This window comes from Embiotoca jacksoni, unplaced genomic scaffold (assembly GCF_022577435.1).
Source record: "Embiotoca jacksoni isolate LCO1_2020_lvr unplaced genomic scaffold, fEmbJac1.0.p SCAF_28, whole genome shotgun sequence".
Taxonomy (NCBI): Eukaryota; Metazoa; Chordata; class Actinopteri; family Embiotocidae; genus Embiotoca; species Embiotoca jacksoni.
The window spans coordinates 3,586,752-3,603,343 of record NW_027185379.1 but is presented as its reverse complement, the minus strand read 5'-3'; the positions used below and the strand labels follow the sequence as shown (position 1 = coordinate 3,603,343).

General features: G+C 39.9%; 2 protein-coding genes across 5 annotated transcripts; both read right to left on the bottom strand.

Moving 5' to 3' along the window:
• Nucleotides 1–217: 217 nt before the first annotated feature.
• Nucleotides 218–7,419, bottom strand: LOC138205472 (FH2 domain-containing protein 1-like). Its single transcript, XM_069161503.1, has 12 exons — nucleotides 7,307–7,419; nucleotides 6,292–6,860; nucleotides 5,412–5,473; nucleotides 4,601–4,703; nucleotides 4,383–4,468; nucleotides 4,197–4,297; nucleotides 4,025–4,095; nucleotides 3,828–3,935; nucleotides 3,657–3,727; nucleotides 3,431–3,548; nucleotides 3,173–3,337; nucleotides 218–3,075 (listed from the first exon to the last, which is right to left on the bottom strand). Exons 2-12 carry the CDS (start codon nucleotides 6,667–6,669, stop codon nucleotides 1,801–1,803), a joined length of 2,538 nt encoding a protein of 845 aa, XP_069017604.1. The 5' UTR covers nucleotides 6,670–6,860; nucleotides 7,307–7,419; the 3' UTR covers nucleotides 218–1,800.
• Nucleotides 7,420–9,201: 1,782 nt separating this feature from the next.
• Nucleotides 9,202–14,986, bottom strand: LOC138205406 (arfaptin-2-like). Of its 4 annotated transcripts, none has more exons than XM_069161409.1 (10): nucleotides 14,918–14,986; nucleotides 14,465–14,574; nucleotides 13,752–13,860; nucleotides 13,249–13,311; nucleotides 12,605–12,691; nucleotides 12,361–12,461; nucleotides 11,796–12,017; nucleotides 11,559–11,716; nucleotides 11,279–11,453; nucleotides 9,202–10,552 (listed from the first exon to the last, which is right to left on the bottom strand). In XM_069161409.1, exons 2-10 carry the CDS (start codon nucleotides 14,561–14,563, stop codon nucleotides 10,397–10,399), a joined length of 1,170 nt encoding a protein of 389 aa, XP_069017510.1. In that variant the 5' UTR covers nucleotides 14,564–14,574; nucleotides 14,918–14,986; the 3' UTR covers nucleotides 9,202–10,396. The 4 variants fall into 4 exon arrangements, with proteins under 4 accessions (XP_069017510.1, XP_069017509.1, XP_069017511.1 ...); XM_069161408.1 differs by lacking the exon at nucleotides 14,918–14,986 and adding an exon at nucleotides 14,680–14,910; XM_069161410.1 differs by lacking the exons at nucleotides 12,605–12,691; nucleotides 14,918–14,986 and adding an exon at nucleotides 14,680–14,910.
• Between the last annotated feature and the right edge of the window lie 1,606 nt (nucleotides 14,987–16,592).

Sequence of the window (16,592 nt, the reverse complement as noted above, 5' to 3'; positions counted from 1 at the left end):
AAATTGGCCTTTATTTTCTTATGTATGTTCGTGATTGCAAATACTTCGTAGTAGATATGGAAATAATAGCACAATCAAATAATGGCATGTGTGCATCAAATAACAAGGCACAGTGTCGTACACAGCCATTACAGCACAACAAATATAGAGCAGGTTCCACACCTAATAACATCAGACTTAAAGCTGGCACAATAATGCAATTATACAGCCAGTCATCACACTGGAAACTGTTTTTATGATCACGTGACATGTTCATTTTAAGAATAATTGTACAGCTCATGTTTAAACAGCATTAAGGAGAGCTACTCTTCTGTTTCCTCTTTAATATAGAGTTGTTACATAGCTACATAAATGAAGAACTATATTGTTGTTGTCCAGTTCAGACTATGATACCCCAACACAAGCTCATCATGAGTGGAGCAGATAGGCAAAACCTGCATCCTTTAGTACAATGTAGGCGGTGTCATCACACACGTGATTTGTAAATATAAATTAATATACTTTGGTGAGTAGAGTGACCAGCACAACTTAGCAATTATATTATACGTTATATATAACGTAAAACTCATTTATTCACGACTGATATGCGACAAAGAACAACATGACAACTCACAAATTGGAACAATAGTCTTTACATCGCTATAATTTCAGGGGCCATGCATCTCAGTGTTATAAATAATCTATCACAAAGAAAGACAAAAAGCATTCAGATCATTTCAGTTGAGAACACTAAACAGAAGATACCTTTTCATTACTTCATAGTTACACTGAAGTCCGACGGCCTAACAGAGCACCAAACGCCTAACTATTGTAAATCAACTGCTAAAAGATGCCAGTAGTTGAACTTCCACTATGAACTCCTTTATATAATGGAACAAGCTGTGGCCTCTCTGACCTTCGACCGTTCCCAGCTAATAGTGCTGCTGCTGTATCTGGAGGTGTCACAAGATGGTACATTCCATCACAATCAGGTGTTAGCCCCTCAACTATGTTAATCTCTTCTCAAGTTAATTTGGGATCAGCACCCTTTACTCTGCTCTGGACCGTCCATGGTTCAGCTTTGCTCAGAAATCAAGCCTTCCTTTGTAAACACTGACCCATTTAACATCTGAAACAATGGTTGAATTGAGTAAGACCCTGAAAGCAACCACAATCTTCTGCATTATTGACAGTCAGAACGCAAATATATTTATCGTAATACAGCTGAAAAGTAGCAATATTGTACTTAAGCATACAGTAGAACACATGCAAATACTTTGATCAAAAACAACAACCAAACCAAAATTTCAATTCAGTTTGATCTCTAAGCTCGCTTACCTTCACACTCAACACTCATTCACTTTCTCAGTACATTCTGCCAGGTTGTATATTTTAATTCTGACAAAGAACACACACTGCAAGTTTTTAATTCAACTTTAGAGGACAATACCATGACGTTCGCTTCGATAAAATTAAGATAAAATGTGTTACAGTGAGTGAGCCCATCTTTATTTAGTTATATCTCGTTAACTAGGCAATATAAAGATTGCCTGAAACGCCACAACGCCTCTAATTTCATTTTACTGTTACATTCTGCCATCTAGTGGTGCAACTTGTAAAATAGCCTTTTCTCAACAAAAACAGTCTCAACCACTTTCCTAGAACTTTCTCTCAAATCAACCTCAGTATCAATTTGTAAATTAACCTTAAAGGTAAAACAATATCGTTACCCTGGCAACCAGCCATCCTATACCTTGAATGAGTTAATTGCAAGTAACACTAAAATTCTATGAGCTTTTTAAAGATTATACATTTTAAAGCTTACACACCAGAACCAGCACCTTTATGGGCAGTTTCCTTGCTGTCGTGCGGTTTGCTCATATCTCCAAGGCGTTTAAAAAAGCTAAAAAATCCAGATGTTTCAGTCTTATACCACATACTCCTGGGGGGAATATTTTCATTATTTTTTTGTAGGTGGTTGCCTGTGGGCTCTACTGATTTGCCCTCTTTGCTGTGCTCCAGAAACCCTTCATCTGAAACATGGGCTGAAGAAACTGTTGGCTTGCTTTTCTTTACTGCTGATGGAGAATTCTGGTCATGTGCACCTGATTTTTTTAAGTTGTGAGAAATATCAGTAAAATCAAACAATGGTTTAAAGGGAATGTATTCAGCACCCTCTTCTGACAATGTTCCTTTTACTTGTGCCTCAGGATTTGGGGTTCTGACTGTAGGCCGAGTCCAAAGATTATCTTCCTCCTCTTCCGTTTTAGGGACTTTGGTAGGTAGAGTATGGCGGCGGCCGAGGTTATGTTTTGAGGAGGATTGAGGAGGAAGTGAAAGTCTAACCAAATCCTCATTGGCCAGGTTTTCAGGATGACTCACTGTGTCCTCATCAACGGTGCGCTGACGAGACATGGTGGGTCTTGCACGCGGAGATTTTTGATTTTCAAAAGAATATTCCCCAGATGAGACACTGCCACGGCTATTCTGATAACGCAAAACTTTTATAGAGGTTTCACGTAACTTTTGGGCCTCCTCCTCATTATTGCCCTGCAGATCGTCCTCATCATCATCAGTGGTGGCGGAGAAAGATCTAACTGTGGAGGTGATGCTCGCAGTCCTAGTGACTGGGTGTGTACATCCTCTAGAGTCCTCTCCTCTGGAGGTTTTCGCCTCTTCTTCATGATGAATGCCACCTTTTGCTTTGTTGTCCTCCATATTTGACGGGGCTTTATTTTGAGTTCTAAGTTCAGCTGCTGAATTCCATTCTTTTCTGCCCATCTCTTTCGCTCTAAAAGAGTCTGCACACTTTGGCTTTCCAATGGGGAGGTTTGTCTGAGAAGTCATTTCTGATAGGCTCCCGATAGGGCTATTAGGGCTGACACTGGTGGGGCTTCCATTAGTGGATGAGGGCCTCCCAATTCTCCGCCGAGAGACGCGATTGGTGAGGAGATTCTGTAGTACGGACTCTAATGCAATGTCATCCATTTCCTTGTCTCTAGTGGAGCAGGTAGCTGTAGACCTGCGCTTGACGGTGCTCTGTAATCTGTCTCTGTGTCTACGTTTCACATCTGCCATCTCTCTCGTCTTGTTTTCCTGCAGAAAAAAATAAATAAATCACACAATTAATAGAGCAAAAAGATTTATTTATTTTTTTACATTAGCAATTGAACACGCCAGTATAAAGGCTTACCTGCATGGCCCGCATGAATTTCTCACAAAAGGAGTTGAAAATGGAGCAACACTCCTCCAGTTGGAATTTCTTGGGGTCCTCACAGAAGTACTCTGCCACAGAGTCACTTACTGTCTGCAATTCCTGAAGTTCAGTCTCTATTTCTGCCAAGCAAACCTCAGCTGCCTAATTGGATTCCAACCCAAAATATTAGAACATTTATTCATCATCGAAATTGACACAAACTGGAGTGAATTTCCTGAAAAAAGAATTGCTCACCTTTAGAAAATCCTCCATTTGTACTCGTAGGTCTTCCTGCTTCAAGGTGTCTGCTTTGGCATCTTGTACATTCTTTACCTGTCTTTTAAACTCTGCTTCAATGTCACCTTTATTTATTCTAAAAGTAAAAAAAAAAAAAAAAAAAAAAAAAAAAAGAGATTATTTGTGTTGTTACAGTAAATAAAAAGAGTTCAAATATACCGTGTACATTTTAAAAGCTGTTTACTTTGCTGCAGCTTCAATGTGTTTGAGTTGATCTGGAAATTTAAGCAGGGCCCCATCTGCCTTCAGGGCTTGCTGTGGTGAACAAACGTTTGTATAAAAATCACATTCTCTAAACATATATTACAATAGACAAAGTGACTACATTGCAATCAGATAAAAGTAAGCTACTTGCCATCACGACATAATGCATGAGATTCATTCCAGGTTTGTTTGCTTTGGTATCCACTAGCTTCAGCAGAGAAGACATTCGGAAGCCAATTGCACTGCCTGCATAGCCACCCTGTGATCAAACAAATTAATTGAGATCAGAGATGCACAAAAACAAACGAATGTCATCCAAGACTTCCCCATCACATATCATACACTTACAGCGTTCATGTAATTTCCAGTCTTCAGTACCAGACGGATGACAGAATGGAGATGATCCGACTCTAGCAGCTCTAAAAGAAGACATATGTGGTTGTTTCCAAGACTGAATGGGTTTCTTTTCTTGCTAAAAATATGTTGAGTCTCATCTATTATCCAGGAAAACAAACAATACCACTTCCAGCAGCTGTCAAAGTCCCAATTAATTCTTTCATTTCATCCATGAGGGGGGAAAACTCCTCTTTCAGCAATAAGCTGCTCAGACGCTCCTCATAACTACCAGACACAAAGTTTTCATCATTAGTAAACCAGCACCAGGAAATAAAAAATGAAATTTATGGAATACATTCATGTAGCTTACCTGGGAATTTTGACCAGCATTACCATAAAGAGATCTGCTTCAGGAAGAGCAGAGAGCTCTCCTTTAAAACCCACCAGCTGCTTCACCTGCATTCATGGAAAATAAAGCCTCTGAATCTTACAGACAGATTATTTTGAGGGAAAATTACAAGCAACCATGTTCTAAGATTTACATGAAACAAAAAAAAGAAAAGAAAAATCAGTAGCTGACTCAAGTACCTCCCCTTCATCTGGCAGCATCTTGCACAACTCTCGCAGTTTTCCAGAACCAAACCCGAGACTATTTCCTGTTTTAATTTCTTCAATCATGTCTTTTAAAGGCCTGTAGATAGAGGTGGAGAGAGAGATAGGATTCAGTTCAGTGGTTATCACTTATCTTAATGTTTTTAGTATTTGTTTAGGGTTAGGACACCTCATGAGCAGTGTGTCTACGTTAACACACTGCTCAGAAAACTTCTGCTGAGACCAACAAGCCTCTACCTGCTCAAATCGCTGAGCAGAGTCACAACACTTCTAATTTCAATCCTCAGAAAAGTTCATCTTGTACAGGACGAGAATGATGGAATATCCTTTGCCAAAAATATGTGTTTGAAACAGAGAGAAAAACATTTTTGGGTCGACAGACTTAATTGATAGAATAATGTGTACATCCAAATGCTTTGTTGGCCTGCTGGTGACATTTCTGTCAGTTTGATGACAAATGTTTTAGGGCATTAAGAATTATATAATATTTTTCCACTTCCTGCTACTGTAGATTTGTTGTGTGTGCTAAATAGCCTTAAGAAACACATTTACAATACACACACATTACCTAATCTGAACTAAATACCTGAGAGACGTAACCTGTTGGAGCTGTTGAACAGTGTACATCAGACCTGCTGGAACATGCAGGCTTTCAAATGTTTCTGAACATGATGTAGCCATGTTGCAGACAAATCTGTCTGCCTCATCCCGTGTTGTTCTGCACTGTAACACGGGGTGACTATTGTGCAAAACCAATCACACCTTACGAATACTGCCAATGACTCACCGCTTGAATTGCTTCAGGAAAATTCCAATGTTCATGCTCCTCTTGGAGCTGAGGACGGAAACCTGGGAAGGGAAACAGGCCCGAGTACAATCAGCTTGTCAGTTGCTTAGATAATTTCATTATTGGCTTCAGCAGTGTGTTTTGTGTCACAGATACCTCAGCTTTCCAAAGAGACTGTGGATTCCAAAGGTTAAGATAATATAACTATCAGGGTAAAGATACCTTTTTGTACCAGTAGTGCATTTCCTCTGAGTCTCTTTTACAGAGAGGTCAAATTTACAAACAAAGTCAAATTTAGTCACAGATTTCTTTCAACTGTTTTTGGACAAAGGTTGATTGATCTACATCCGTTAATCAAATGCAAATACATGCAGTTTATTATAGACAACATCTTAGAGCATAAGTAGGCTACTGTACCGGCGGCTGTTGTATGTGGATGCAATTATACCTGCCTTGAGCAAACAAATACAAAGAATAGTGAGACAACACCCATGTATTGAGTGATTCTACATCAATACAGAATGTCTCGAATACAGACATAGCATGATGTTTTTATTAACATTTCGGCAATGCAATGTGAGAAACCATTTTTTGTTATAGCAACCGATCCACTATTGTATGTGGATAATGATCTCCTCTGTTTAGCTCATCACCACCAATGACAATACATAGGATTTGAAAGAGTTAAACATTGTAAGGATGCTTCTTGCTTATCTCGCATGCATAACCAGAAACAACAAATCAGTCCAGGTCAAAAGAACTTGCCTCCTTATCTCACCATTATGCAGCAAATACCAATCATTTGAATCTACTGCTAAGAACCCTTTGAAGTTAAGTTGGTGACATGTGACACCTGTATACTCTGGCTGGCTGTACTCACCATTTCCCCTCCTGTGGCAGAAGTTGGCAGACCCCTCACACTCTGGCGCTTCAGGGCCTTGATTTGTTGCTGGCCCTGCTTGTGGCTGAACAACTCCTCCATGTGATCAGTGTCCAGCTCATACTGCCCATCAGTCTCATCTGCTGTCCAGATGTTGTGCTTTCCTATCACGCTGTGTTTGGGAAGGGTTTCCCAGTTGAAATTGCGCATCCTGGAGCGCCGGTGCTCTCCCTTGGCAATGAGGCCATGTAAGGATGGAGGAAGGCCCGGAGCTGGAGGTGGAGGTGGAGGAGGTGGAGGTGGAGGAGGTGGAGGTGGAGGAGGTGGTGGTGGAGGTGGAGGAGGTGGTGGAGGAGCAGGAGGACCTCCTGGTTGCATCTTTTAACAAGAACCTCGCAGGAGATTTGGGATGCAGTCAAAATCCCAGCCACACATACAGGCAGGACTTCAGCTTCAGGAATTTGCAGTGAAGTATAAGCCGTTCTTAATTAATGCTGTTGTTGGACTGTGGTGAAGCCATTTATGTTGGAGTGATCCAAGATGTTGTCAGTTAGGTTGATTCATTCAGACTAAAAGAAACAGAACAGGGTGCGGACGCAGTTACAAATACACCCATGTACTGTGCACTACAATAGTGAGCAGCAGTGCTTCACACAGGACAAAGCATTCACTTTCCTCACAGTACATGCAATTATTTACCCTCTGCTGTATTATCCTCATAAAGGGTTCTTGCAACTTATAAAAAAACATCTTAATCTATGATACACTTTAGAATCATAACAAAGAAGTAAATCTGTGACCATTCTGACAAGCTGTCACCTTAGAAGAAACTGTAAATAACTAGCTATTGAGCATTCAGTTTGTAAATTACTCCAGTGGCTTATACTATTTGGTAAATAAGCCCATGTGAACTAAAACCCAAAACAAATTTAAATAACAAATCTTAAATAAGCAGCTAAAACAGTGTTTCTAAATTATTTTCAGATACAGATCAGGAAGTAAAAAGACAACTTACCTTTGCAAAGGACTCAGCGGAGCCTCCGTTATCATGTTTCCCTTTTTTGTGTCTTTTTCTTTCGTCCACTTGTTGAAAATTCAAACGCAGGCATTAAACTGGATAGCGTTAGAAAAGAGTGTCGAAACTGCCTGCGTGGAAGCGACACGCCCAGGTAACTCACCTGGTGTATGTCAAGGACAGCCCACACCTTCCCAGCAGGAGGAATTGTGGGATTACACCTACTGGGTTTTTTTTTTTTCCAGGTTTATTGGCTGGAGTTTGTGACCGGCTGCCATGAGCCCAGTAGGTGAGAAGTCCTCTGGGTTTGTGGGATATATTTCCGGACTGATAAGGAAAGCCTATCGATTTCTCATATTGATCCACTAAACACGGTGCGTTATCTTATACATAACACATGTTAATCACCTGGCGAGTAAATAAATGACTAAAAAGTTTTGAGGGGGAAAAAAAAAAAAAAAAGCTTCATACTTTGGACAAACATTATGGCTGATGGCCAGACTGGTGTTTGTGCGTTTGCAGGTTGGTCAATTAGCAGCAAGGAACAGATGCTCATCTGGGAATGACGACAGCAGAATCAGGGATTCCTCAGAATTGCAACTTTTGCTGATTAACTGTAAATTGTAATGACTGATGACTCTCACCTGTGTCAGAGGGTGTGGACGACCATGCAGGAATACAAGTAGGGATTAAACCTTCCCTGTAAATCACTTTTTTTTTTCTTTTTTTAATGTTCCCAGCAGTGAAGACAACTAAGTATGGAGCAGTTGCTGTTAGAAGGGGAGGCTGGGATATCCCCCTTCAGGGAAGAGAGGGACCGGGGATGATTAGGTGTCTTTTTTTTTTACGGGTTGTTATCATCACATCACAAATGTATCCTAACGCCGTCTCAAGCAGCACGTTGTCCGTCTGCCGCGTCTGTGTGCGCTTCCTGGTCCGGTGGGAGAGTCCATGTTCGTGCCTAATAGTGTGGGGGAGGAGGAGGAGGGGACAGTCTTGTCACATTTCCGTGTTTAATGGTCAAATATTGTCTCGTTAAGAGTTTTCTTTGTTTGGTTTATAGATATGATTCATTTTAGAAATTGTTTCTGTACTTTGACACCATTTGGAGAGTTCATTAAAAAGCAGCTTCAGTCTTCAGATCAGGGGGGGCGTACCCGGATGCGGGTATGGCTTCAGTAGAGGGCGCCGAGCCCCTGCACAAATGCTCTAAGAAGCAGTTTAAACAAAGAAAAACAAGCAAAGTCCAGTATGTAAGCCAGCTAAATTGAAAAGATAAAGTTGTTTCACTGCTTCAAAGTTTGTTAGTTAGACATAGGCTACGGTATAATCAGAATTGTATGTGCTTTGGTGGTTATCCCCCAGTGAGTGTACTTTCTTTTCCTGTGCCAGCTTAAACTGAACATAACTTTGTTCATTGTTATTAGAATGAGTGGGTTAAATAAACTACGGAGAAAAAAAAATAATCATGTATTAGAAACTAGAATGTAAACATTTAAATTAGAATAGTGATATAACATCATGAGATAAATGGCAACTGCTGCTGTGAGTGGAGGAGCAGCTCCTTGGATTTGGATGTGCTGGATTCTCCACTCAAATTGAAGGTAAGAGTAAATAAAACCATAGCACTAACTGAATTTACACTATGTAGGTGACTTGGAAAAAAAACTGATTCAAGTCAGTTTGTAAGTTGTTGTAATTTAATATTTTGGTTAATTAAGGTGTCAAGTCAATAAGAAATGTAAGTCATGGAAAGTGTCTTATAGATATATTGTATTATCATGTGCATAATCGACATATTACATATATTATGATTTATTTATTTTTTTTAATTTTTTTTTTGTGGACATATTGTGAATTCCACCCAAATTGACAGACTTGTGTCAACCGCACAGTGAAGTGGAACAAAACATCCAGCAGACTTTATTGGAAATGCAGAACAAGATAAAGACGATCAGCTGACAAGAACTTCAAATAATCAAATTAACATATGATGTTAAGTTACAAACAGGTAGATAAATAACACAAAGTAAGATAAATGTACCCAAACATTCTGTCTTTGAAGAGACACTGAAATTGGTATTGTCTAGTAAAGTGCATGTGATATCACATGCTCCTGTATTTCTGTTCACTATTTGTATTGTAATATTTGAGACTTGAAGAATAAGTCTCAAAGTTAGAGATGCACACCTCCTACTGTAACGCTGTCAAACAGACACAGGCTCTGTGCTACATTGCGATTTGGATGTCTTTATGATAGTTGAGATATTTGTATTGATTATTAAAGCATCTGTATGGATTGATGCTGAATAACTTCTCTTTCTCAGGTTTGTTTCAATGTGTAAACACTGGAGTAAAAAAGAGAGATACTTACAACGGTGCTGGATTCATGGCATACTGTTCCTGAAGGTATTCAAAATTTAGGAGATCAAACTAATTCTGATTGTATATTAGGTTAGAGAAAATCACTATATTCACTATATATATTTTCCCTTCTATGTAAACTGTAAACTGACCTTTCAGGCAGGTATTCCACATAGTGACAGCATAGTGGGAAAACTTTGAAAATGATGCCATTTCCTGATTTTGGAGAATATGGTTTCAGTCATGCATAAAGAAAATAAAGACAATTTCAGAGGATATTTCATAATATTTTGAACAGTATCCTGTAAATTGCATGTCTGATTTGTGGAATTCCTCTCATTTTATATACACAGAAATATTAAAGATAACTTTTGACAACATTTAAAAAACAAAAACAAAATAATGAGTGTGCAAAACGGCCAAGGGGGATCTCCACAATAGTTGACTGTCCTATGCATAAATACATGATATACACGTAAAGGATTGTGCTAACAAAAAAAATAAGAAAAGGTAATTTTGTGATTTAACATAAAAATCCTAAATACAACTGAAATCATTGTTCTATGTAATAAATGATGCAAGAAACATTACAAAAGAGATAATCTCTGTCTGCTACTGATCCTACTATGTACTCCTTTATGCATTTCTTTCGTGTCCGTCTAACATCAATGCACGCTTTTCACCTATGTCAGTATACACCTCAAACACCTGACTGCTGGGTGCTCATTACTGCTCCTCCAGCCAGGATGGCTTGTCTGATCCGGGGGGCTTTAACTTTACATTGAACTGTATTAGAGTTTGTTCCAGCTGCTGCTGGTTGCCAGCAAAGTAAGCTGAGATAGCATTATGGAAGAGAAGCAGCTGCTTGTGCATCACCTTCACCTAGAAGAAAAAAAAAGAAAGAAGTTTGACCCATTACAAACACCGTTTCAAGTGTTTACATACAAGCACATCCTGCAAACATCTATTAAAATCAAGTTCACAAGTTGCTCCTCAGAATAGTTTCTGGGGAATCAACCTAAAAATAACTTACACATGTATTCTTGCACATCAAACAGGCTTTTTAAGATATTTTAGTAATATTTTATATATTTTTTTTGTGGTTTTCGAGATCAAAGTTGGTACAATTATTTCAGTGTGTGTATCAGTACTTTTTAAACATTTACAGCATATTTGAACAATGCTGCGATAAAAATGATAACCGTTGATCTCCAGTTGAAAGCAGCATTTGTATATGGGCCGACTTAACACAGTAACATGAATTACATTTACACTACAAACAAATGAATACGGTGTGAGAAACCAACATCAGAGCAATACATCACAACATGCTCCATCTAGTCTAATTCCTCAACTTGTTCAATTTTTTTTATTTTGGCCCACTTTCACATTGAATATTTCAAAGCAATTTTGTGTGACAGCTTGGACCACACCCGGCTACAGTCATCCCTGACTTTGGGGTGTGCTGAAATTTGAGCATTTGTAACCACACCACCACAGCATAGTGAGAAGTGTAACCACTGGCGCTTGACAAAAACAACATTTCTGGGGCAGTTACTCTCTAAACATGCTGCACTTTCTTGGAAATATCAAAATTGTAAACGATACCTTGTTTTCCTCCAGGAATTTGAGCTTGATGGTGACATCACTGCGCAACCTTTCATATTTGTCTCTGTGGAGCTGGTAGTCATGCTGAGCCATCTCAATGCGAACCATGGTAGCTGCATCTCTTGGACCCAAACTCATCTCCTCCAGATCAGACCGATAGGCATCAAACTCAAGTCTGCACACAACAGTCAAGGCAGCCACAGTCATTTCCCAGGTGATCACCCCACAGGCACTCATACTATATTATTTAACTCCCTAAAAAGATTACAGGTTTTCTTACCTTGCGTTTTCATAATGCTTTATGGTCATTAAAGTATCGTCCATTGTTTTGTTGACCAGGGTGTTGACACTAGACACGAAGAAGTGGATGGCACCAAGTAGCCCCTCGCCATTCTTACACAACAGCTTTTGTGTTTCTGCATTATACCCAAACTCATCCTGCGGAGATAAACATTTCTTCAGTTTTACCTGATAACTTCATGTTCACTTCACAAGGAGAGCATTGGCAATACCACACCTGCAACTCCGGGGACTTCTGGCTGAGGTCGGTGAAGGTGTCCCCTAGAGCCTGTTGCGTCTGCACCATGCTTTCAAAATGGCCGATGAGCGCAGTGGCCAGTCTGAGAATGTTTTCGTACTTGCTCTTGGTGTCTCTCAACACGTCGATCTGAGCCTCGAGTTCCAGGTCTACTGTTCGTGAGCCTCGGCCAAACCTCTCGGAGAACATCTGCTTCGTACACTGCAAGGTAAATATGAACAGAGATTACATTAAACCCAGCACACAGTGTACATGCTTAGGCTTGGAAAAACCTGTGCGTGAGTGTCCCCAGTTTATTTATTTATTTATTTTTTTAGATAAAATCAGAATATATACTCCTCAACTGCTATTTCAGTAAAGTAAATGTTATCTGTGTGGCAGAAATAAGAAAGTAGTATACATAATAAACCACATATATGCACATTATAGATAAGCGTGATGTCAGATGGTTATCGGGGTAATGCAAGCAATGATCTACTGGACAAAATTATGAATTTTATCATTTAAAAAAAAAAAAAAAAGTATCTACATAGTGCATAACTACCTTGTATGTGTTTAAGCCCCATTTCTTTACACTGTCCAGTTTCTCCACTGCTACACCACGAGACACTTCTTCAGTTGAATTAGTGTTGTGGTTCGATGACCCTAAAAGAGAAAAAGAAAAGAAATAATGTACACTAAACTTCATGTTTGTCCATTATAGTTAACTAGGCAGTGGTTCACAGACATTGCATGGGTAAGGACAATAAGTGAGGACAGTGTGGACATGGTGATGAGCATGGTGGTACCTGGATGCTGGTCTGTGTGTTGGGCAAGTCGACTGGCTGCAGACTGACTTTTAGGCAAGTTAACACCCCTGGATTTCATGCGAATGTCTGAAATGAGCATGGTGGTGATAAAGAGGAAGAATGAGCGGAAGACACGTTAAAAATGACTGGTGAAATGTTTCAGAGGAGCTTGGCAATGAGATATGCAGCTGGACAGGAGAGTATGTAGACTGAAAGAAAAATGTTAGGCTCCATGATGGATGATACATAACAAGTAGGGGTTAAAAGGGTTTGGATGTAGTAATAATCCACCATGCAGGTTTGTCATGCAGATGAAAATATACTTAATGGGATGAAAATTAGGTACCAAGTAACAAAATAGTCATCCAAAGTGCATTTCACATTACGAAAGAGGACGTCCTTATTAGCCATCAATACAACACTTCAAGTGGCAGCCCTGTGATATCACGTTAGTGCATCCCTACTCTTGAAAGCTGCCAAAACATTTCTTGTTGCCAAAGCTGTGAGTTGAAAAGGTACAAGCAAACTTGCATACAATTCCCTCAGTCAAGCAATACCAAAACCTATAAGAGGGCCACAGCAGACCAACACATAAAGCTTAACTAAGAAAACGAATAAAAACAGTCATTAATATACACAGCCACCTGGTCCTGGGGCAGGGGCTCGTCTTCTGTCCAGATACTCAGGGTTGAAGCAAACTGCAGGTCCTATGGGATATGGATGTTTGTAATATAGACCAGGAGCCTAGAGGTCAGCAGCTCTAGTGGCAAATTAAAACACATGGAGGAAAAGCTCTTGCTGTGGTTTCTTAAAGGTGCATTAAGTATCGACCTCTTTCAGTTAAGGATTGCCACAACAGTGACAGATCTCTGGCACAGCTCATGACAGCCTGCAGTTGACAATAGACAGATGGGTAGAAAAGAGAGGTGGATTGAACAGAGCTATTTAAAGACATGTACGTCAGCACCAGGCAAAGTAACTGCAGGTTCATCTGTCTTGCTGGACAATCTATTAAACTGATGAATAGATATTAGCATAATATTGAGCTTATGATACGGCAACTCCTAACGGACCTTTAACTTTGAGATATCTTTTGCAGAGCAAACTACTTTGAAACATCAACAACAGTCTGCTCCGACAGCAGTACCTTTGATGGTGCTGGTTGGAATGATGCCCCCTGCTGGTCCTCCATAACCTCCGGAGACAATGCTGGTCTCGTTCAGGTTGGGTCCAGACACCATCACCTGCTGTAGGTCCTGATAGATATACAGAAATAATTATAGGCAATAAATATGGTTTAAAAGGCAAAAAGTATTAACATATTTTTCGGAATTTACATGGAAAGTACAGGGCGACTTAAAAATACCCTTGATGATGACATGGAAAGATTAAAAAAAAAAAAAAAAGACCCATAGAACTGGTACTTTTGGTTTTACATTGTTAATTTGAATATAATTAAGCCAATGTAGTTATTATTATGATAAAATACTCTACAATTTGAAATAGCATATTCCTGATAAGTTATGAAAAAAGAGAAGTTCTTCACCTCAAAGGTAAAGAAACCGTGCAGTTTAAAAAAAAAAAAGTTTTGTAAACTGAATTATTCTGACCAACCTGCACACAGATGGCACACATGGGACGTTCTCATGTGTTCTTTTATTATTTATTATAGTGGCTCACAGTATTACTTTAATACATAAACGGGCCTGTGCATGGTTAGGTAACACTTGGCCTAACCAGCCTTAGCCCTGGACTGTGCTGTCGTGTAAAGCAAAAGAGGACAATAAACTGACCACAACATGCAATTCTGTATCTTATCATAAGATTAGTGTCAGTGTGGTGAGAGAAACCATGACCGACCTGCTCCAGGCTGTCATCCTCTGGGAGAGTCCCTGTGTCTCCATTGCTGTTAATGGGGATCTCCATGGTCGCAGCCTTGCTCATGATACTGTCTGCCATGACGAAAATCTCTGCAAGACAGACATTGACACGTTAAGACGGCGTCATGTTTTCAGCCCGACGACCTGAAACAGCTTTCAAAGCCCACGTCGACACCACAGAGACAGCTCTCTTACACTGACGCTAACGTGGCGAGCTAATCTCAGCGGTGCTGATGTGGCTGGCTGGTGAGCTACTGCCCGACAGCCACTGTAGCAGCCTGATTTTTGGAGCCAAGTCCAGCCGTCCCGAAAGAGAAATACCTCGCTACCGGCAGCGGACTTTTAAACGTAACCTCACAAATGTGAGAGCACGGTTGTATTTTAATTATCATGCCATGCAACATCCGTCATTATGCATCCTTAAAACGCTCACATGACCATCCGCCTGCCTCCATATCACAGACAGAAAAATCCCTGCATCCAGCCAGCCAACAGCTTTAGGAGTATCACTTCGAAATAAAGGTGTGCTTGATATTTATTTCATTGTATGTCACGTGGGTGGGCTTTAAAAGCATAGCACTTGGAGTAAAAATGTATAATCTGTGGATGTTTAGCGTGTGTTAGTTTACAAATGTGAGGCTGGAAGCGATACTGTAAATAGACGCTCTTACTTTGAAGGGTAATACCTTTAAACGTGACGTCATCGTCAAGCCTCCCCCGCTCCATCTTCCACGTCGTGCAATGCTGACGTAGCTTTATCCCTCAACTGCAGTGTTATCTCGCCCCTGAAGATGTCACTATCACTTCATTAACCAGTAAAAAAAATAAAAGTCTCCTCTTCCGTCATTACTTCCATTACGGCGATGGCCCTTTAAACGTATTAATCATTGAACAAAAGGTTGTTACATCCTGATCCATCTCCTGAAATCAAACTGTACAACTTCAGTCGTGTGTTTGGATATGTGAAAGGCCTCAAGGTAGATCTCACCCCTGTAAACACTGACCACCCTTCCAATTATTTGCCTCATTTGTTTTAATCAGGGATTCAAGGGAAGTGCACATGGTCTCTAAATGCAGATGTTAATCTGTAATTACTCCAGACCAAAGAACTGACCCCTCACTCACACCAGCAATATATTCCTACAGCATAATGGTTAATTTCCCCTTGATGTGCTGATTAACAATAAGTGACATATTTTCCAAACATTTAAAATCTCGTGATGAAAAACTCCAGTTGTCTGGTTTTCTGAACATGACTGAATTTGACAACTGCATCCCTGAGATCAAAGCCAGCAAAATGGTAAATGATGAAGCTTGGTTATTCATGTTTTCCCCTTAATCAAGAAATCAACATGTCAAAGGTTGTTTGACTGGCATGATATGTGGACTGCTTTTGATCCTCCAACCGAATGAATGTGTTTTCTAGTATTAAGCAGGCTGGTAGTTTGCACCAATTTAGCATATGTACATTTCTGTATATTAAAACATTGCTCGGTCATATTATAAGATATTTAGAATTGTGTACAAGTACGATAGAATCTAGAGGGCAGAAGGGAGTGCCGTGTGTATCGTCAAACTGTATCTGAACCCCTCATCCACACGCCACTCGAACAGTATTAGAATTGAGATACTTGGTAAATAAAACCTGTAACTTTTCTAATCTAAAAAGTATGCTCTCTTCACACTGCAGTCCTCCAGGTGTGAGGCAAAATTGCCATGCACACAGTCCTAAAACATAACGTGATGTCACCCTTTGGATGTGGGTCATAATAAATATTGAAAAGAATGCTCACAAACTTTAGACTTTGAACTAATGCTTTAGTTTGCAGCAATGTTGACAATAAACTAAGCCTGGGGATGAAACACCAGAGTGAAAATTTTCGTGCAGACATAGTTCATCAATGTTTCTGTTGGCCAACCTGGTGCTGCACATCTGCAAGGTAAAGGTTGAACAAAGGTGAACTCCAGCCACATGAAACAGGGACAACTTCTGTTTGAATTAGTTTATTCTGCTTCTTCAGGATACATGAATTAGGGATGAGGTGAATATTTGTAGGGCAAACATCTAATGCGACCGTACCTTAATACTTAATGCACAGTTCATACCG

Coding starts and splice junctions, on each gene's coding strand:
- LOC138205472 (XM_069161503.1), bottom strand. CDS start 6,669: ATGCAACCAGGAGGTCCTCCTGCTCCTCCACCACCTCCTCCACCTCCA. Junction 4,704..5,411: donor TTCCTGAAGCAATTCAAGCG/GTGAGTCATTGG, acceptor CTCTATCTACAG/GCCTTTAAAAGACATGATTG. Junction 4,096..4,196: donor TTTGACAGCTGCTGGAAGTG/GTATTGTTTGTT, acceptor GTCTTCTTTTAG/AGCTGCTAGAGTCGGATCAT.
- LOC138205406 (XM_069161409.1), bottom strand. CDS start 14,563: ATGGCAGACAGTATCATGAGCAAGGCTGCGACCATGGAGATCCCCATT. Junction 12,462..12,604: donor ACACACAGACCAGCATCCAG/GTACCACCATGC, acceptor TTTCTCTTTTAG/GGTCATCGAACCACAACACT. Junction 12,018..12,360: donor GGGGCTTAAACACATACAAG/GTAGTTATGCAC, acceptor TTTACCTTGCAG/TGTACGAAGCAGATGTTCTC.